This window comes from Panulirus ornatus, chromosome 16 (genome assembly GCF_036320965.1).
Source record: "Panulirus ornatus isolate Po-2019 chromosome 16, ASM3632096v1, whole genome shotgun sequence".
NCBI lineage: Eukaryota > Metazoa > Arthropoda > Malacostraca > Decapoda > Palinuridae > Panulirus > Panulirus ornatus.
The window spans coordinates 33,576,905-33,600,539 of NC_092239.1; the positions used below are offsets into that span (position 1 = coordinate 33,576,905).

General features: G+C 42.8%; 1 protein-coding gene across 1 annotated transcript in view; it reads right to left on the bottom strand.

Moving 5' to 3' along the window:
- Window positions 1-23,635, bottom strand: part of LOC139754233 (uncharacterized) — a 235,469-nt gene that overhangs the window by 112,891 nt on the left and 98,943 nt on the right. Inside the window, 1 exon segment of the mRNA XM_071671542.1 lies at window positions 13,850-13,975. Within this exon segment, the coding sequence (XP_071527643.1) occupies window positions 13,850-13,975 (126 nt within the window).

Here is a 23,635-nt window from a genome sequence, read left to right on the forward strand (position 1 = left end):
AATGGAAGCACCCACAATGGAAGCACCCACAATGGAAGCACCCACAATGGAAGCACCCACACCATAGACGCCAATTTGTTTTTTTTTTTTTTTATTTTTTTTTTTTTTTGTTTTTTTTTTTTTTTGTTTTTTTTTTTTTTTATTTTTTTTTTTTTTTATTTTTTTTTTTTTTTGTTTTTTTTTTTTTTTTTTGTTTTTTTTTTTTTTTTTTTATTTTTTTTTTTTTTTATTTTTTTTTTTTTTTATTTTTTTTTTTTTTTGTTTTTTTTTTTTTTTTATTTTTTTTTTTTTTTGTTTTTTTTTTTTTTTATTTTTTTTTTTTTTTGTTGAGAGAGAGAGAGAGAGAGAGAGAGAGAGAGAGAGAGAGAGAGAGAGAGAGAGAGAGAGAGAGTGCGCATGCCTAGGCAACAGGCACCACCACAGCGAGGAAGACGGGTCACCCTTGCCAGGCAGTGGGCCTCCGTGTGACTGCCCAGCGAGCGACACTCACACCAGTTCTTACCACACGATTGCCTTGGCTCAGCTCGCGGGAGGATGAAAACGGGTGGTACGCCTCGACGAGGAAAAGAAGATGGGAAGAAGTAGACTGGCTATAACTCACACCATCATCAAAAAAAAAAAAAAAAAAAATCTAGAATACGAAAAAATCAAGCACGGCCCCTGCCCACGAAAATGTTTTTAGCTTCTTTTCAGCACGAAATCCCCCACGCCCCCTGCCCACAAAATTTTTTTTAGCTTCTTTTTTTATCCTTTTGAAGACTGTGATGATAATTAACCCATGACGTAAATGATTCCCTAAAGGAACCCTGATGTGACGCTCATATACTCTGATGGACGAAGGACCACACACCTCCAGCAGAGCCCAAAGATACGGACGGCTTCCAGTATAGGGCAGGCGTGGTGCTGTACCTGTGTTATGAATCCTGGACGAATAAGCGACGAGTGTGTGTGTGTGTGTGTGTGTGTGTGTGTGTGTGTGCGTGTGTGTGTGTGTGTGTGTGTGCTCTTCCGGCCTGCGCCTCCCCACCGTGGAAAAGGTCGAACCGCCGACTTTTTACACCCGAAAAGCTTTGACTTTGATCTCTCTCTCTCTCTCTCTCTCTCTCTCTCTCTCTCTCTCTCTCTCTCTCTCTCTCTCTCTCTCATAATACGGACACAGACCCTTAACTTTAAGACACACACACACACACACACACACACACACACACACACACACACACTTCACACCGTTCGGTGATGTCAACACCAGCAAACAAGTCTTAGAGAGACGCAACAACAGAAAACAAACACACAAAAAAATCAAGCCAAAACAAACAAACAAACTAGGAAACGAGGCGAATAAGAACAACAAACTTCTTTTACTCGGTATGACGACTGTGAAGGAATGACGTAAACTTCGTGATGACACCTTGAGCGCAGACAGCACACAGAAGTTAAAGAAGTTGTGCAACAGGAGTGAGAGAGAGAGAGAGAGAGATCGGGGCGGCCTCAAGGGTGTAAAACTCCCTCCCAGCACAACAAACAAACACACACACACACACACACACACACACACACACACACACACACACACACACACACACACAAACACAGGTAGTGGGGAACAGCGAAGGACCTGACCAGGGAGACACTACCTATTGGGAATCGAAAATGTTAAAGCGACGGAAACGCAAAGAGCCAACACTGCAGTGGCTGTCAAGTTCCCCTTCCTGGCCTAAGTTACTAGTATTTCACTCTCACATTTACGTGGGCATTCAGTCTATACCCACACACACACACACACCCACACACACACACACAAAACACCGTTTTCTGGAGGCACAACAGCTGAGCATCTGATCCCTCTCCCTACATCAAACAAGCTTGGGATCCCATCTCACACGAGGGATCCCATCTCACACGGCACTCAACGAGATTACCTCGACACCCCACCAACGCCTGGCATATATGACCACCTGGCATGCTCCAGATAGGCAAATGGCAGAAGCCTGCCATAGGAGAGCCAACAGGCGCCCCCCCGCGCCCTCCCTCAACTCACACAGGGACACGGAGGGAGTGTGGTGGAGGAGGAGGCGGAGGAGGCGCTGAAAGCGATGGTAAAGAAGGATAGAATACGATACCCAGGGGAGAGGTAATATGTTATCAGCTGGTGGTGACGACGGGGTAGGAGGAAGGCGCGGCGCGTGAAGTGGTAGGGGGGGATGTGGAGGGGGGAACCAAGATGTACATGGGGAGGGGGGGTGTCAGGGGTGTGGCGAGAGGAGGAGGTAAATGGGACAAGATTGAGGGGGGGGGGGAGGAGGAGGAGGAGGGAGGGTTGTCATGGCGCAGCGAACTAACGGGGCCACGTTGCGTTGGGGGAAGATCGAAGTGTGGTTTGGAATGACCATAAAAAAAATAATTACGCAGTACAAATGTCTTAACATTCTCAAAAATTGGTTTGAATGACGATAAAAAAAAAAAATATTACGCAGTATAAATGTCTTTTAACATTTTCAAAAATTGAAAAATCGAAGTGGTTGAAACAACGGTAAAATTTACGCAGTTTAAATATCTTAACATTCCCCCAAAAAATGAGTTATATCACATCATTACCAATGTTACGAATACTCTCTATCTCTCTATACATGTGTACCATCTCTGTATTATGGAACACAAAAGGCTCCCACTAACGAAACAGTGTTCGAACACCACCAATGCAGCAAAAAAAAAAAAAAAAAGGGCATTTTTTTTTTCCCCTCCCACACAAACTTTGAAGGTAAGTAACCTCCCAGTGTCGGATTTTCTCTGTGGTTGTTTCAAAGACGAACGTCATCTTCTTGAAGGTAATAGGATTAGACTTGAAAAAAAAAACCTAATGACACCACGGTACATTTAGTATGCTGTCTACTTGAAAAGACAAATTTTTATGTTACATTCATTTTAACGTGTGTGTGTGTGTGTGTGTGTGTGTGTGTGTGTGTGTGGTGAAAGAAATCCTTGCGAGGTCCCATCTTTTAAGCTTTCCCTACAACACATACAACACTTTACGTCATTATATACGGTTTGCAACCACAATCTCAACATTACAACCTTCCCATCCATTCACCCACTTCTCTCTCTCTCCCTCCCTAATAAAAACACCATCTCCACTTCCTTATTAACGTCTGTCTTCCTCTGGTCGCTTGATATGACTCACTGGTTTACCTTGCTTCTCTCCGCTTCAATATAACAGTTGATCACATTATACCACAACAAGTAGGAGTGTGGAACAACAAGTAGGAGTGTGGAACAACAAGTAGGAGTGCGGAACAACAAGTAGGAGTGTGGAACAAGTAGGAGTGTGGAACAACAAGTAGGAGTGTGGAACAACAAGTAGGAGTGTGGAACAACAAGTAGGAGTGTGGAACAAGTAGGAGTGTGGAACAACAAGTAGGAGTGTGGAACAACAAGTAGGAGTGTGGAACAACAAGTAGGAGTGTGGAACAACAAGTAGGAGTGCGGAACAACAAGTAGGAGTGTGGAACAACAAGTAGGAGTGTGGAACAACAAGTAGGAGTGTGGAACAACAAGTAGGAGTGTGGAACAACAAGTAGGAGTGTGGAACAACAAGTAGGAGTGCGGAACAACAAGTAGGAGTGTGGAACAACAAGTAGGAGTGTGGAACAACAAGTAGGAGTGTGGAACAACAAGTAGGAGTGTGGAACAACAAGTAGGAGTGCGGAACAACAAGTAGGAGTGTGGAACAACAAGTAGGAGTGTGGAACAACAAGTAGGAGTGTGGAACAACAAGTAGGAGTGTGGAGAGTGCACAAATGAGGCGGAAGCTACCCTAAGGTCGACACTCTCCATCGTGTACGTGATAAAGTAGTACTTCTCCCTCCAGCCATTTTGACAGCGTATCAAAGGCTAATCGCGCGCGAAGCAAAACACGTCACCGCATCATTTATAAAAGACAAGGTCTAGCGTACTGCCGTCTCTTGCTGGGATATGCGATTCAATCGCACTGTCGAACGTTTCTCACCGCTACTTTGTTCTCCTCGATTGTATCTCTTTCGTTCTTTCGTTTATCAATCTATATATATATATTTTTCCCCTTCTACATTTACATCTACGATCACCGTATATTCCTCTTTTCTTTCCATCCCTTACGATGAAAATGGAGGTCTCCAGAGTTGCCGATGTTAAGTAGCATTATGAAAAACGAAAACAAAACAAACTTGGCCATAGAATTACAGAGGCGCTTCAACCCTATTAATTCTGGCCACCATCAGTCATCGCCTGTCACTAAGAGCGCGTCCCGGATTTTAAGGATATTAATCAAAGGTCGAATCTCCTGTAATATAATATCCCACACCACTACGGCCGGCGTAAACAGCTTTGGATAACATTCCCATCGACATTTCTGCTCCTCATAAGGCCACCTCCATCAACCAGACCCGTTGAAATCACACGTAACGAACAATTCATACGTGAATCCTGTTCCCCGATCCTAAGTCTGCGCGCACGAGGACTTCGAAGGTTCTTATGGATGGTGGAGGGGGTTACGGGCGTGGCTCAGCATCCAGTATGGAATTGAATCTCGTACGTTACACACTCGTGAGATCCGGAGGGGGGTGGAAGAGGAGAACACGCCTCGCCAAATACTCTGAGGACGGTAAGAAATATAAGGCGACCCGTCCATAAATCATGAGAGGCTGATCCAGCGGGATTTCGCTTCTTCAAGGCATTTTGCTGGCGGTTTCTAACTAGGAATTACCAGGCCTGGGGAGGCTGTGACTGACCCGACACTCCTCCCCCCCTGTGTCAGAAGACGAGACCACAGGGGGGGGGTCTAACACGGCGCCTGCGGACGACGAATGAGACGAATGCAAAGTTTTCGTCACGAATGACGCTCCAGACTTCCCGTTCATTCGTGAGGACAAACGATAATAGATCTAATCCACTGAGGCTTGCCCAGTGGTTTTATCACGAAAAAAATCAATATGGCTGAGTCCAGGAAAATCTAATACCTCAAGTCATAATTTCATTGGAGAAAAAAATCAATATTCCGCCATGTCACATCTCTTATGGCAGATCTTCATCACGTTATGTGGGAAAGTGAAACATCCGGGTATTTCATCGTCATCGTTTCCACGGCCATACCCAAGCCATCGTCTGCCGCTAGACAGAACGTGATCAATACACGCCTTGTGTTCCCCACCTGACGCCATCCATATTCGCCAAAGAAAACTTTTGTTTCCGAGTTTTTTTTTTCTTTTTCTTTCTTTTCCCTCTGGTGTGCTTCAGTAATTTTCAGGAGTCTTTCAGATACTTCATTACCAGGCTCTGCATTCAGGAACATCCGGGGGAAATAGGAAATACGTAAAAAAAGTCAATATTCGCGATTCATACAACGTACAGTGAATCAATATCCCCCCCCCCCAACGAATGATTGAAGTAAGATGACATTCAAACCCACACACACATATATACACTAATATGTACATATAGGGTCTACACACACACACACACACACACACACACACACACGCCAGCCTCTTTGTTGTCACCCTGGAAGACAAAGTAAGCTGAGGGTGGGGGAAGCTACGTCAATACCACCGTCACAGTCTCTACACATCCTCCGTCGACTTGGGACCCCGGCTTCTCCCTGCACCTGAAGTTCAGGATCGTCTACACAACCTCCACAGTTTTCCCTACCTCCCGAGCAAGGAGGTCCTCCTCCTCCTTCTCCTCCTCCTCCTCCTCCTCCTTCTTCTCCTCCTCCTCCTCCGTCCCCCCCAAATCCAGGAACCGCTGGAAAAGTTCCAGTGAAAAAAAGGCACGTCAAAATCAACCTTAGTTCCTCTTGACACCATCTTATCAAGAGGCGTTCAGCACTCGGGTCGTCGCCAACTTTAACCCCTATCCGTCACCTGGACCTCCTCCAACACGCCGGGATGAGGTTGCTGGCACCACCCGACCTACCATCATAGCCTGCCATCGGAGATCCCTCGTCCCTTGGGTATCAGTTCTGTGTCGCAACCACATCGATTCCACACGGCCGCCTCTCACACCACAACTAGAACAGCTCTCCACCCACGCCTCCTCCGTGAACATTACCAGTAATAAGGAAGTAGGCTGTTATGTGTAACCTCCACCTCTGTACTGGTATAAAAATCTGTCTACTCAACACCCATTGTATTTAGTATCCTCACTGCTAATGGCTCTGTGCATTTTCTCTGCATATAATCAGCTTTTCGCTACAGTCAATTAACGAGACCAGAATTCGTTATCATCAACATATCATTATTGCTATCATACTGTTATCTTTATTACTCTTAATGTAACTAACACATTTATTATTACAATGATTATCATTATCATAATCAATATCATTATTATTGTTTGCCACTTATAATTATCATGATTATCATTATCAATAGTATTATCATTATTATTATTATTATTATTATTATTATTATTATTATTATTATTATCATTATTTACTAGTAAACATGGAACTGTACAGTAAATGTATGCGATTCGTTCACGAGCCACAGACTTTCCGGAAACCACCGTGAATCATTTTTTTCCCCCAATGAAACGTCACAAACAAACAAACAAACAAACAGAGTCCGTCTATTTCCGTTCCTCCCAACCCAATCAACAACAACAAAAACAAACAGTAAATGGACAGTCATAGCCACGGTGTATAATATCCTGTCCTAAATATGATCACCAAAGTGAGTTTTTTTCCTCCCCCACACTCAACCCAACACTGGGAAACGTCCAGTGTTGATGTGGAATACCACCTCGTCTAAGTACAGGCCAGTTGGAAAACATTGCTCGATCAGACGTATCTGTATAAGTCAGTATACGCCAAACGCACACTAGCTTAAGCCTTTCTTCTCTCTATTCTACTGCAGGTGACGTCAATGGCTCCAACCCACCCATGAAATGCCCTACGCATTCATCACGGCACAGAAACTTAACCTAACCTAACCTAACCTAACCTAGCCTATTGCCAAGCCTAATCTAATCTATTTCTGCTCAATCGTGCGGATGGAGTGTTGGCAGACGGGATTAGGGAGTGAGAAGTGGGAAAAAAAAATCAATCGACAGTAAAACGGAATATATATATATATATATATATATATATATATATATATATATATATATATATATATATATACATTTGTCAGGACAGCCTGCTGGAGCTGTGTATGGGTGACGAGTGAGGCGGCCGTGGCTACCCCGCTCCTCTCAGGGTGTCTGTGCTATTTCTGATCTTCTGTCAATAATTTCTCATGCGTGGCATTGTCGTACCTGAATATGTTTGCTGGTGATGCCAGAGTTGTGGCGGACCACCGCAGACCGACAGGGACTACGGAATGATGCAGAGCGACGTCAATGAATAATGGCATTGGGAAGACAGTAGCTGACGAGACTTAAAAACCCCTTTGGATATACGAGGACATGAGGATAGAAAAGGGGATTCAAGAGACGAGGTGTTGAGTATTCCTTGAGGGAAGCCATTTAGAGGATATTCGCATTTATGAAAGAAGTCTTTAAAAGAGTTCAAGCTTGTGCAGAGGGTATGTCACCAGAGCATTCTGCGAGACGACTCTTGAGGGAGGCAAACTCACATCTCTCGGTCAATGTCGAACTTGCCTTGAGGTACATGGGCGGTGAGACGCGCTGGGTCAAACTGCACGGGGTATGTTTATCCTTCGCTGGAATACACCCCCGTAGGAGGACGGGTCTCCTCAACCTGAGGAGACACGCGAGGCTGCTGGAAGAGGTTCCAGGTTTATGCATCAGAGATGATACTGGACGGACGGAGTTACGAAGAGAGTAGGAGAGCCTATATAGTCGGGATATTCATTTACCCAATGCATACATGGGTGTCGTAGAAGGCGACTAAAAGGGGAGGGAGCGGGGGGCCTGGAAATCCTCCCCTCTCGTTTTTTTTTTCTGATTTTCCGAAAGAAGGAACAGAGAAGGGGGCCAGGTGAGGATATTCCCTCAAAGGCCCAGTCCTCTGTTCTTAACGCTACCTCGCTGACGCGTGAAATGGCGAATAGTTTGAAAGAAAGCTGTTCGCCAAGTCCACGTACGTAGCCTTGAAACCTCGGAATCCATCGTGGGCGACGCTGGTTCAGGCGGTCATCACACTGGTTGGAATAAACCGTCGGGAATCTAGTGACTACGGGTGGAAAACTCGACGTTATCGGTGCGGCTGTCTGTGCTGGCGTGTGGGTGTGGGGGGTCAGTTGATTTCACTAGCTCCCCACACGCCACTAACTCAGCACAGGAGGAGGGGGGTGAGAACCTGACTCACAGATCATTTGGGGCGTTAAATGAAGCACTTCACTCGCGTATCCCCGTATGGGGGGCGACACACAGTGGGATGTAGTCTTGCACTGGAAGGGATACAGTCCTATTCGAACGCCACTTTCCCTGAACATAGGAGGCTCCAGTACTAATCCAGGACCGGACGCAGATCCTCATGCCAGCACGGAGCCACGCCCCTGCCACACCCAGTGGTACGGAGACGACGGAATGGGTCGCAAGTCCACTCATACAGATGACTAATGACACAGGCCTCCCTAAGGAGGATAACAGCAGCCTTAAACGACCCGAGTGTACAGAGACACACACCCATCGATTGTGTGTGTGTGTGTGTGTGTGTCTGTGTGGGTGTGTGTGTGTGGGTGTGTGTGTGGGTGTGTGCGTGTGTAATTATCTGTTTGTATATATCATTTTTTTTGAGGGGAGTGTCAGGAGGGTGCGTTTTTCTTCTGAATAAAATATACTTATAAATATATTGCATCTCACTAAATACGACGTACTTACACTTCTGTTCCCCCACCATCTTAAAAAGTAAAATCAGTATTTGGATCTACGACTCATGCATGGGAGAGAGAGAGAGAGAGAGAGAGAGAGAGAGAGAGAGAGAGAGAGAGAGAGAGAGAGAGAGAGAGATGTACTAATCGGCTAAGTATATAGAGGGGAGTGTATAGCACAAACTATAGCAAGTGAACCGCCTAACGCTCTCTCTCTCTCTCTCTCTCTCTCTCTCTCTCTCTCTCTCTCTCTCTCTCTCTCTCTCTCTCCCTGACCTAGACAGGTAAATGCCCCTCCAAAAGGAAGCAAACGGTGTAGGTAAAGGCGAGGTCGACCTTTACTGAACCAGTCAGCTTAACCCTTGGCGTGCCCCGGCTTGTGACGTCACGGTAATAACACCTCTAGCTAAAGGGGGACGATCTTGTGAAGGCTAGTTAAAATATCCTTAGCCACAGCTGTATCCTGTGAAGGCTGGTTGAAATATCCTTAGCCACAGCTGTATCCTGTGAAGGCTGGTTGAAATATCCTTAGCCACAGCTGTATCCTGTGAACGCTAGTTAAAATATCCTTACCCACAGCTGTATCCTGTGACTGAGCGAAATGTTCTCAAGCCAAAACATTGCCCTCATGAATAAAGCTGATTACAATTCTGTTGGCATCACTCATGCCTATGTTTACGTTGTGAATTCCAGCTAATGTGAGCCCAAATAGAGGGAAGAGGTTAGAGGCGATGTACACCCTCACACATCAACCAGATGACCCCCCATCTTCACTGGTGTACACCTGGTGAAGTCTTCGGGGGTCTTCGACCCTCCCAAGAGCCCGGGGCTGGGGCCCAGCGACTGGAATGAGTCTTTGGACGACCAAGCTGTTGGAAGCCACAGCCCACACAACCCTAGCTGGTCTGGTATAATTTGTTGGTACTTGTCCAATGCACTCTTGACCTTCTCTACCGTGCATCCCAGGCTGTAACTGACGGTAGATAGCAAGGTGTTCAAGAGTCCTAAGCCCCCGGATGTTTGAAGTTGTTCTTTCTCTTTTTCTGACGTGGATATTGCACCTTTGTGATTAAGGGGGCAGTATTTTACAGTCTCCCGCGCCTGTCGTGCACGAATGTAAGGAAATCTACCGTAGTAAATGACAACACTGATCAGCAAGGTATGAACATCATGTTAAGTATGCACGTACGCGAGGCATCAGTGCAGAATTCGTTGAACTAGAAGCCTAAATGAACAGGATGACATTCACTTGGACAACAACAGCAACAAAAAAAATCCTTGCTCCAAAAAAATCTTTCGTCCAAATACTTTACATTTGCTACATCATTTCTCGTTGGCTGTCTAGTTTTTCATCGGGCAGAAGCTAAAAAAAAAAAAAAAAATTAAGTTTTAAAAGCTATTTCATCAACATTCATGGCTGATAAACCCGTTCTCAAATCCTACCGTGCTGATACGCAACACAAAGCCTCTGGTGTTGCAGTGTTACGAGGGGAAATGAAAACGTGAGGACTAATTCAATCCGTTCCCACATTCATAATCGGCTCTGTTGCCCATCACCCTGAATGTACATTTTTACCAACATCCAGCAATCTAAACCGACCTCCTACACTACCCTAGGGTGTGTGTGGTTATGATCCGTGATGGTTTCTGGTGTTGAACAGTTTTGATGTTGAACACGTCATGCTGCACAAAATCTAGGCATACTGGATCATGCTGCACAAAATCTAGGCATACTGGATCATGCTGCCCAAAATCTAGGCATACTGGATCATGCTGCCCAAAATCTAGGCATACTGGGTCATGCTGCCCAAAATCTAGGCATACTGGATCATGCTGCACAAAATCTAGGCATACTGGATCATGCTGCACAAAATCTAGGCATACTGGATCATGCTGCCCCAAAATCTACGTTTGATATTCATGATGAGCAAAACCTCCGTTTAACAGGAGTCATGCTGACAAACCCCCAGCGTGTAATGATAGTAATGCTGCACAAACCCTACGCATTAATAAGCCATGCTGACCACAGCCACGCATAATAATGAGTCGTGCTGACCAAAACCACGTAAAAGCAAGTCACTCTATACAACGCCATCTTTCTGCTTATAACGTAACCAAATGTTTCACAAACTTCCTTCGAAGACATTCACAAACTTCGAGAAACTTTAAACTGTTTTCTTTAAGATAAACTTTGTTAAAGAAGTCGCATAAAGTATTTACGAATTTCTAAGAGAACTTATCCATGTATATATATATATACATTCTCTTTCTCACAAAATGGTCTTGTTGCAATTGGAAAAGAGATTTTTCGTCGTAATACATTTTACTTTCTAATGAATAATATCATCTACCAACGACTTTTTTTTTTACTTTTAAAGTCTGTGTCTGCTTGGCAAAGCTAATATATCGCACTGAGAGCATGTCTGGTCAAAATTATCCCGTACACGGAAAGTGCTCGGCACTTACACTAGTAGTTATAACTTAGCACACACACACACACACACACACACGGCCTAAATGACCGTGTCATTCAGCCCAAATAAACCAATCAACCAACAAGCAAAAGATTATGAAATTCCGACATTACCTTTCAAAAACACCCAACAGCTTCAAAGCATCTATTACCACCTTTACGAAGCACCACTCAACCTCCATCACAACAATCAAGATAGATACATATATATTTAATGCAAATAACCAAGTCCTTCTCTTTCTTCCTTTTGGCTCCGACGCGACAGAGTCGTCTCAGCGACGCAGGACCCAACGTCAACACCGAAAGACAAGAACTTCTTTTGTGCCACGGTAACCACTGACCACCTGGGCTTACGGAAGACGACGTCAAGGGACGTCACAGACATGCCAATCGGAGGGTATAAAAAAAAATTGAACCCAGACAGAGAAACCTGAAGTGGTCCTGGGTACCGAGGGTAAATCACAATGGCAATATGATCTGTGATGATGCTGTGTGTGTGTGTGTGTGTGTCGCCAGACAGGCAGACAGATGCTTAAATGTCAAAGGACGAATAACAAACAGGCGATATTGATCAAGACCTAAAGATATATCGGTCTCTCTCACACAACCTTGAAGCAACCATTCACATTCCTCAAGTCACTCCTGCAGATAAAAAAACTCCCAAGATTTTTACAACCATGTATCTTCTTAAGGCAGTATTCGCTCCCCAGATGTGAATCTACAATAACTTCATAATTCTTCTGCTTGAAGTGCTATTCACAGTCGACCATAATATCTACAGAAACGCTAAACTTCCTGTCTACCAATCTCACCCTATTCCCTTATGAAATTACATCATAGGATATTCACTTATTCTTTCATCAAAAGTCAAAAATTAATCTAACAAGTTTACAAAATGTATGGTGCCAGTGATGGATGATGGCAGGTCCCCATATGCATCACCCAAGAGCCCCAGCTAGATGAAACCCTTCACTAAAGCAATCGATATCATCATCATCTTCTTTCCTTCCACAGACAGACTCTCGGACTTAATAGCTTCTCACGTTTCCGCTGACGTCAACAGTATCTGATCCTTTAAGAGCCAGATCTATCGTCAGTCCAAGATCAATTGACGTTTGAGTTTCGTTCCAACAGACACATCTTTGTTGTGGATATTACTGCCTTTTCTATCTATCTATCTATCTATCTATATATATATATATATATATATATATATATATATATATATATATATATATATATATATATATATATACACACACACACACACAAAACTGATGCTAAACTAGACTAAACTAGACTATCCACAAAGGAAGACACACAAAGTCTTCTGAGGAGCAATGAAGTTGAGTCGTACGTTCGAGACGGGGAAAAATTCGACCCTCAGACGGCGCACGGCAAGGAACAAAGTACCTTCACCCCCTCTACCCCCTCAAGCGTCACAACTCCATCACGGTACGAAAGTTAAAAACGTTCAAGACGCGAAAGGTTGGCACAGCTGATGATTCCGGGCTTCCTTCCTCATCCTCCGGGAACACAGCTGGAAGGAGAGAGAGAGAGAGAGAGAGAGAGAGAGAGAGAGAGAGAGAGAGAGAGAGAATTTCCCTAATCTGCTCGCCGTTCTCGTTGACACAGCTCACGCCGGAAGGCTGACTGTACTTTAGCCTATCACAACTTTCCCGGTTGGCTGAGGCGAATGACAACAATGGCCGTAAACGAACAGTCATTGGCTGTGGAAGCTTTCATTCTACTTTACCTTCAGAGTTCATCACCGTTGTTAACTTCATAAATCCCCTTACGTGGAATTATCTAGTGAGACGATTCTCATTTGTTTTCTGGTTAAGGCTTGCCGCTAAATACCCTTTGAATACTACTGGAAGGCATTATCCTCAAGTACATCGAATTAGAACCACCACTGTGGTGTTCTTCAACCAACCCGACACTTCGTACCTCCGATTCGAAGCTGTTAATTAAGTTCTACCCTCGACCCTTTCAACCTCCTGTAATCAGTATATATATATATATATATATATATATATATATATATATATATATATATATATATATATATACCATTATCTCTGGGTAATATGAATATTTATGTTGAAAGTTCCAGTTTACGAAGTTAAGTCAGAGATGAGGACTTAAGAGGAAAAGAGAAAAGGCTTACGTTAATAAGACTTTAAAGAGGAGGTGAAAAATCTGATAAATTTCTTTTTAATAGCGAGAAGTTGGAGCGGTAAGGCGAAAAGCCGTCGATTTATTAACAAGGGAAAAACGGATGAGAAATTTACAAAGAAATCAAAGAGAAAAGAAAATCTTTTATCATTATGAAGATCATTTGTTTCTATCAGGATATAATAAAATGATTACACGTGAAGAAGAAAAATCTAAGTTCTTTAAAGACGCAGAAACGTTCTTTGAAAAAAAAAATAAATAAAAAAAACGGACACGTCATAGAAAACGCAGGATTAAATAGGCGGGTACTGAACTACTTACCTCAATCCTTACATTCATATATGTTGGACGACTAGTGTGAGGGAGGGAGGGATGAAAGGTGACCTCTTACCTTAACGATCTGATCACCTAGTTCGTCGTCGTCAGGGTTGGACCACTCGTTGAAGCAGAAGCCCTCGGCGTGCGCCCAGTTGATCCCTCGCGCTTGGAGGTGTTTTTCCGCCAAGGTCAACCACAGCTGTAACACACGGGACCAGGTCAACCAACACGTCTTGAACACACACACACACACACACACACACACACGTTAAAATATCTTCTACTTATACCAATTACCTAAATAAAAAAAGGGAGAAAAATATAATATCCGATATAATAAAATATAAGAACATTCACCACACGTATTCGTGAATAAGAAAGTACAAGGCAAGAAGTGCCAACTTCACCACACGTATTCGTGAATAAGAAAGTACAAGGCAAGAAGTGCCACATTCACCACACGTATTCGTGAGTGAGAAAGTACAAGGCAAGAGGTGCCACAGTTACCACACGCATTCGTGATGTGAAAGTTCTATCTCAAAATTTTGGGGTAAACTTTCCACAATTTCTTGCTTAAAAAAAAGGGGGAAGGGGGGGGAGGGCCTTCCTTCACTCAAGCCATCAATGTTCCCTTCAAAAGTCCTATTCACCCATCTATCTATCTATCTATTTATCCATCTACCTATCTCTGTGTCTGTATCTAACCTCTGGTATCATCCATAAATATTCTCAACTCAGGCTAAGTTAAAGTGAAATCTTAAAAGTTCCCACGGATGAACTATACAACACCGCCATGTAGTGAAGCTGTGTAAGTTGCCACAGATAAAATACAGTAGTTCGGACCACAACCGAGCGAAATACACTTTTTAATAGATTAGATACAGCACGGCGATCCGGCATGAAGCGAGGCTGGAATTTCCCTCGTATTAATGACAATGAACCAACACAAAAGCGATCACTCTCTCGGGAAATACGGCCTGTTCTCGTTAGCTGGCCACCTTCGTTAATGAGTTCTCTCCTTCACAACACACACCCAACGTAGACCCACGCCTCGTTAATAACTTCTCTCGTTTACGACAAGCTCATCGCAGACCAATGCCTCGTTAACGGCCTGTTCTCGTTAGCTGGCCACCTTCGTTAATGACTTCTCTCCTTCACAACACACACCCAACGTAGACCAACGCCTCGTTAATAACTTCTCTCGTTTACGACAAGCTCATCGCAGACCAATGCCTCGTTAACGGCCTGTTCTCGTTAGCTGGCCACCTTCGTTAATGACTTCTCTCCTTCACAACACACACCCAACGTAGACCCACGCCTCGTTAATAACTTCTCTCGTTTACAAGCTCATCGCAGACCAACGCCTCGTTAACGACTTCTTCACACCAGACCCAGCGTAGACCCATGCCTCATTAATAACTCCTTTCCTTTGTGACAAACTCAACGTAGACCAATTTTTATAAGGTCTTCTCCTTTTTGTACTTTTTTTTTAAACGTGGTGATATAGGAGGAAAATAATTCCAACCTCCAACCCACCCACCCAACCTAACCCAACTCCCGTCCATATAATGCGTGGTATACGACACACACACAGGAGATAGGTAATATATTTCTTCCTATATTCAAAGGAATATAAATCTAACAGGGACAGAACTGCAAATATATATGTGGAACGCAAAAAGCAAGCATATATATATATATATTTTTTTTTTTTTTTGCTTTGTCGCTGTCTCCCGCGTTTGCGAGGTAGCGCAAGGAAACAGACGAAAGAAATGGCCCAACCCACCCCCATACACATGTATATACATACGTCCACACACGCAAATATACATACCTACACAGCTTTCCATGGTTTACCCCAGACGCTTCACATGCCTTGATTCAATCCACTGACAGCACGTCAACCCCGGTATACCACATCGCTCCAAATCACTCTATTCCTTGCCCTCCTTTCACCCTCCTGCATGTTCAGGCCCCGATCACACAAAATCTTTTTCACTCCATCTTTCCACCTCCAATTTGGTCTCCCTCTTCTCCTCGTTCCCTCCACCTCCGACACATATATTCTCTTGGTCAATCTTTCCTCACTCATTCTCTCCATGTGCCCGAATATATATATATATATATATATATATATATATATATATATATATATATATATATATATATATATATATATATATATATATATATCATAAAACATACAAGTGCGTGTTTCTATGCACTATGTTCGTATATATATATATATATATATATATATATATATATATATATATATATATATATATATATATATAAACAAATGTAAATTTCACTGTGAAATAAAGCGCATCCCTTTCATCACTGACCATTTGGATATGATGTGAATATGTGCACAAAATATCTAGTTATGACTTTCAAACTCACCTGTATCATCACATACGCATTTATATAAATTCAATTACTTTCTCCACGGTAATATTCAATACGCTCAAAAAATTTCAAAGTACATAAAACAGCGTAGTGATTTCCATCACACTGAATGAGATCAAGAGAAAAAAAACCAAACAGTAGAAATATGAATAAAATTCAAATGCACATTATAACAGTACGAAGCCTCGACTCTGTTCATCAACTGCCATTATGTATTCCCTCTGCTCCACATTACCATTAGATTTATCGACTCTTAATAATGAAATACAGCTATCAGCGATTGGGCAGATTTGTGACGGGACAGAGGAAAAAAAGTTTCGCTGTAAAATTTCACAGTAAACTAAACACGAAGTGCAGTACAGGTCATACGGAGGAGGGAGCTGCGCCTCCCACTTATAATGTCCAAAACATTTCGAAGTTCGGCAGCAGAGTTCTGCTAAAACTGAAGGTTTTTACATGTTAACTGGTTTATCCTGCGATCATTACGATGGCCTGTACTTATACTCGGTTTTTGTTATGTGTTTTGATATCTATCTGACGCAGGATAAGACTGAAATAACAATCGATTAGAACTGTGACTGATGCGCGCGCGCATACGAACTTTTTGAGCCGCGCGCGCAGCTTCGCTTCCAAAACCTTCTAGAATCGCCCCTCGGTTCTTCTAACCACCTAAACATGGAAAAAAAAAACAAGGAAATGAAGACGTGAGCAACAGTGTTTTGTTAATTCCAACTTAATCATGCCAGGCGAAGGTAAGGTACACTCATTTATTTTTTTATGAATTTTCTCAAGATCATTTTCTCTGATCTTCAAAGCCTCACCCAGTTTCTGTGGCTCATTCAAGGCTTCAGAATGAGGTGAGGGGGTTCGCTCAGTTATTGGATGTGGAACTCAATCTCCCATCACAAATTTCTCATTTCAAGCAATAAAGAAAAAGGAATTGCCCCGTGATTTTTTTTTTATTTCTTTACGATTTAATAGTAAACTGGTGCAAGTAAAGCAAATAATCAATCCATAAAGTAAAGTAAAAAAAATCAATAAATCTAAATGACATCAAACGACGTATTAAAACAATCCAATGATCAATGGAATCGATTATACCTTTATTATAATGACACGAAAAGTCTCATTTCATATATGAATTTGTGATATGAATAATAACGGGTGAATCTTTAATGTTGATGAAGTGTCACAAATTCGTAAGTTTAGCTCTCTAACATCCAGCAACAGCAATGAAAACCCATGGCATGTCACAAATATGGTCAAACAAGAAACGAAAGTGGTTCCACGTAGTTCACATTATTTTCCGAAAAGATACGAAACCCAGCCTTTGGATTTATACAGACCATAAACATCACAATGAGCTTTTAGCTTCAATACAAGACAGGAGAGAGATAATAACACGACGTATGAGCAGCAAGTTCTTCACAATTTGAGGGAAGGTCTGGAGAATTTTAAGATGCGACGCGAACATCAGAAACAGTTCGTGGAGGTTGAAAACAAATCTAACTTACTTCTCTTCAGAGGCACATTTGTGGGGGCACTGGACTCGCCATTCTCGACATGTGGAGACAGCAAACTGACATATCTCTTCTTCCCCGCCCTTAAAAAGGTCCAACGTTTAGGATCATGATATCATTATGTAACAAGTGGTAAGTGCTGGTGGAGGAGGAGGAGGAGGAGTGGTGAACTCATCTGGAGAAGGAGGAGTGGTGAACTCATCTGGGTACAGGAAGGGAGGGAGGGAGGGAGGAAGGTAGACACATTACAGTACACAAACCATTTCGGGTATGGCATCCAATGTCTCAGATCTGCTGCTGACGGAGGAGACTTCGAAGACCCGGTGGTTGAGCAAAGCACTAACACATCGGTCACCTGCTCCCTCATGCCATCCCCGTTGCTCCTACAACCTCAGCGCATCTGACAGATCCCTCGACTCTGTGTTTGCAGACACTGAGCAACACCTGGACGACAACGACCGATATGTGGCATCTCTTTGCAATATCAAGACACCTAGTATGTCCCAGGCTCTCACTCACACACCATATCTGAGTTATCCCGTTAAATGGGATGATTCCACAACCACCCCATTGAATCCCAAACAGTCACTAAATGCCTCGATTCGCAACACACACACACACACACACACACAAAAGTGTGTGCGTCAGCGACAGAACTTGAGGGCAATGTCAGCAGCCAGCACACACAAGGCTGCAAGATCAGTCTGATGCTGACCAGTCCACAAAGGATGATGCTGACACAGCAGGACCGTCAGCTGGGTGTGTGCCAGTTAGTTCCTCAACGGAGAGAAAAAAAAGTCCTGGACTTGAATCTCGCCCAAGACTGTCATCGGATGACGCCCGGCCTTGATTTGATCAAGCTGGCTCGAGCGAGTCTTGGCACAGCAGGGATAATAAGATCAAAATAATCTTCAGCTCTTTGGCTCGAAGCTTTAAGACCCCAAAGCTCATTTTGCGGATGATAATCAGCTTTTTACCTCAAGCTTGTTCGAATTATCAAAGTGACACGGTTCAGTATTTTTGAAGAAGAAAGAAAATAAAGGGAAAGATTCTGTTTCGTCTACGATCAATATTACCACCATTCAGAAGTGCTAAATGAGATGAGGTTTCAAGTGCACCCCTTACACACACACTCACACACACACACACACACACACATAGATACTCAACTGGTGGTGACTGGGGTTAAGTTTCCAGGGAGTATCTATATCTACTACAGTATCAAAGCTGAAGATACTCCAAAAACCAGTTCATTTTCAGACGCTCTTAACCTAACCCAGTTTACAGGCAAGCATCTCCCAGCTAATATATAAAAATCTATCTCAAACCATCTCCCAAAATAACGACACTTAAAAGAAAAAACTCAGAATATACGATAATAAAAATATCTCGTCATTCAAAAGCCGACGAAAAGAAAGAAAAAAGAAACAAAAAATTTTTAGAAAAACACCAAAATCTACCGATGCTATTAGGAGAACCTCTATTTATATCCCCTTTTTTTTTCTTATTTCCCCCGACACTATATCATTTTTTTCTCCCTCCCCCCCCTCCCCCACCCCCTCGGGAAATATGAATTAAAATAGTACGACACAAATACTGGTCCCCACAACAATGTGTATCTCGGTGGCAATTATCTGGGCTCATCATATTAACCAATTACGTTTCCACTCAATAAACAACAACAGATCACCATTTTGGCCTGGCTCAAAATCTTGATAACCTGCGAATATCGTTTTTCATTCTGCGAATATCGTTGTTATAATTCTGCGAATATCTTCTTATAATTTTGCGAATGTTGTTGTAATATTCTGCGAATATCGCTGTTATAATTCTGCGAATATCGCTGTTATAATTCTGCGAATATCTTCTTATAATTTTGCGAATGTTGTTGTCATATTCTGCGAATATCGTTGTTATAATTCAGCGAATATCGCTGTTATAATTCTGTGAATATCGTTGTCATATTCTGCGAATATCGTTCTTACAATTAACCGAATATCGATGTTATAATTCTGCGAATATCTTATAATTTTGCGAATGTTGTTGTCATATTCTGCGAATATCGTTGTTATAATTCTGCGAATATCGTTGTCATATTCTGCGAATATCGTTCTTACAATTAAGCGAATATCGATGTTATAATTCTGCGAATATCTTCTTATAATTTTGCGAATGTTGTTGTCATATTCTGCGAATATCGTTGTCATATTCTGCGAATATCGATGTTATACTTCTGCGAATATCGTTGTTATAATTCTGCGAATATCGTTATATTCTACATTTACGAAAGTTTGGAGGTTGGTTTTCAGTCCCGCGTTGGGTTTGGGATCGTGAATACCACACACACTCTCTCGCTCCCACTTTAGGGAGTTCGTAGAGTCGGGTTTGACATCTGTATCCACTGATGATCATAGAGCGCTAGGTCATTTAGACCGTAAACGTCAAGTTATAACTTCCACTTGAGGAAAACTGAACTTCTCCTTCACCTTATAAGATAATTATAATTATATAACCATAATTACTCAGACCGCGTATATGGTCCTATACAAATTATCACAGAGAAAGATGATCATTACCTCGCACTTTCAACCTGAAATTGGATACATATATATCAACCGACTGTTATATTTCTTTCTTGTATCTCCCCTGATGATGTGATTATTACACGAAAGTGCACTTGGGAACTTATCGTGTTTCATTTCCCCGTGGACTCATAGGAATATATATATATATATATATATATATATCCATCATCGTTTTCCATCTGGTTTGACAGAGTTTCATATAAAAATCAAATTCACTTACAATCAAGGAGCGAATATCATTTTCCCGACACAAAAGTACATTTCGTAAATGAGTAATATTTCTGCTCGAACAAATGCGATCATTTTAATTACGTTTGTCATTGGAAATAGAGTGAAAAATTTCATAGTTATAATCGGTAAAAGTGAGCAGTCAGACACAGATTAATGACAGACCGATGATGATTTCTGGAACTAATTAACATTATTTCAGTTCTTTATTCCCGTTTTTTTTTTTTATAAATTAATTGCAATTTCAAGAGCCTTACAACACACGCCTTCCAAAAGTTCCCAACCCTCAAACCATCGTCCTTGAAGCGAAGCTAACGATATTCCAGGCTCTGCCTCCCACCAATCAGAAACTGAGATTTATGCACGTCGAACCAATTAATATTGTTTGCTACGTATGAGTTAAGGGCACCATACATCATTGACCAATAAGGGCAGGGCTTTAGGCAACGCCATGCATCTGACCAATGGGAACGCACGTTAGAGAACATAGCTAACCATTAAGGGGACACAGGTCGGCCAACACCACACGTGTGACCAATAGGAACACGCGTTTGGGGGACATAGGTGACCAATAGAGACGTGTTTTACAACTCGTATTTTCCAGTCGCTTTAAATCAGATTATATTCCTAATAAAACAAGTGCTCAGCCTTTAATACGTTTTCTGATGATAATTTCCTCTAAAATGAATTACTTTTCCGTGTTAGCATCTCTTTATCGCACGTCCAGAGAAAATGCTCTCGTCTGGGTTTGAATTAAGCTGCTTATCTATTTCTTAGAACATTTTCATTTAGGTATTTTTCGTACCTCCCTTTATCCAGTAGTCTTTCTCGATATATTTCTAAGACTTTTCCATTATGATTTCATTACTTTCCTGTAGTTTGCAATTTCAGTTTATCTGTAAAAGTTTTGTATCAATTCTTCGTTTTTTTTTTATGCTATATGCCATAAAAAAAAACCGGAACATGTCCATACCCTTTCCGTTTTCATAGCCATATAAAATAAGGAAACACTGAGAAACTCGTGCTTCCCGTTTTTTACTGATAACGTAGAAAAGAAAAGAAAAATACGTGTCCAGTTTTCCTTCGTGTGGCGCGAAAACAATAAAGGGGAAACAATACCAGCGGTGATTATACAAGACCTTCACACACACACACACACACACACACACACACACACCTCCTTCGTCTCAACCACTTCCTTGTCCACCTGACCTGCCGTGACCTCAGTGGGAAGGGAGGGTGCAGCCCCACTTCCTTGTCCACCTGACCTGCCGCGACCTTACTTACCCCTGTGGGAGGGGGAGAGGTGCAGCCCCTCAAACCCGAGCGCCTGTCCCTCACCTTCTCCCCAGCTCACCTCCTCCTCACACGATCTCCTCCTCCTCCTCCTCCTCCCTCCTCACTCCCCTAAAGGTGATAACATTCAGTAATGTGATCCTCTCCCTCTCCCCACGATCTCCTCCCCTCTCCCCACCCTTTGCTGAGCCTCCTTCTATGCCACCTCAGACGTCTGTGGCCCTCGGTTCTGACATTTCCAACGGCCCCGGAGAGAGAGAGAGAGAGAGAGAGAGAGAGAGAGAGAGAGAGAGAGAGAGAGAGAGAGAGAGAGAGATAAATACAGCACCTCCTACCATAACGCTGCTAAACTGACTGGGGGAAAACTCGTGTGTGAAAAAAAAAAGAATAATCAGAATGCAAAATTCAACGTTTTCTTTTCTCATACGTTGCAAACGTTGTTTTCGGCCAACTATCGTTTCCATCACTGCTGAGGTTGTGACCGTAAGGGTCACGTCCTATTGTTCCAAAGACGTCCTCCGCAGGAGCCCCTCAAACGGGGTGGTTTTGACCTGCGTGCGCACTGAGCAGGTGCGCATGCGTGTGTGTGTGTGTGTGTGTGTGTGTGTGTGTGTGTGACGGTGGGTGTGTGGAGAGTTGACCAGAAGGATTCCGTTGTCGAGACGTGAGTGGATGCGTAATTAAGCCAGTCTGTTTAAGCTAATTAAGTGCCTTGATTAAGGAGACTGTGTCGCGGCATGGGGAGAGAGAGAGAGAGAGGGGAGAGATTAGCAGCAGACGATCAGCGTGTGAGGTGTTGACGAAATATTGGACCAGCTGCCAGGTGGGTGCGTCTGGCAAGTGCAATCTGTGCCCTTACGTCTGAGCTCTGAGTCAAACGTGTCATTCCAACAGACCAGTTCTACTTGGTGGAGTGTGTGGTATTACTGTGGACTGTTGATTGGTCAGTCAGACATCTGGGGTTTGGAACCATCGAGAGTCCGGGGTTAATAAGGCCATTAACGTCAAGTGATAATAAGTAGAGAGAGAAAAAAAAGAAAACGAACACCTTCTTCAGGGTGTTAGAGACAGGTTCTACGACCCTAAACACACACTCCCCTTGGGAAATAAGGGGCTTTAAGCCCCCTCACACCAACCAACTAACCCGCCAAAACCTTTGTAGATTTTGTACTTTGGACGTTACACAATCTGGGTTAATGACCTTAGCGCCTGCCCAAGCCTATTATAATATCTAGCTATGAACATACGTAATCGCCAATCGCTCTCGCTGCGCCATTCGCAGTTACGCCCGACCCAGGAGACTGTCCACATCCCTGGCTGTCGTGTTTTTTCGACTAACGACAAGTCGAGCCATTCACGTTCGTCTCATAATTACATCAGTGTTTGCTGTTACTGTACAGTCCCTTCTGGGACACGCTCTGCCTCGTTCTCACTCAGGCCTGACCTTGCTAACCCAATCATGATGACCTTGTCATTCATCATTCATGACCTTGTTCATTCATCATTCATGACCTTGTTCGTTCATCATTCATGACTTTGTTCATTCATCATTCATGACCTTGTTCATTCATCATTCATGACCTTGTTAATTCATCATTCATGATCTTGCTCATTCACAATTCATGACCTTGTTCATTCATCATTCATGACCTTGTTCGTTCATCATTCATGACCTTGTTCATTCATCATTCATGACCTTGTTCATTCATCATTCATGACCTTGTTCATTCATCATTCATGACCTTGTTCACTCATCATTCATGAACCTTGTTCATTCATCTATTCCCTCTTTAATTTTTTTTTCCATAAATGAATATG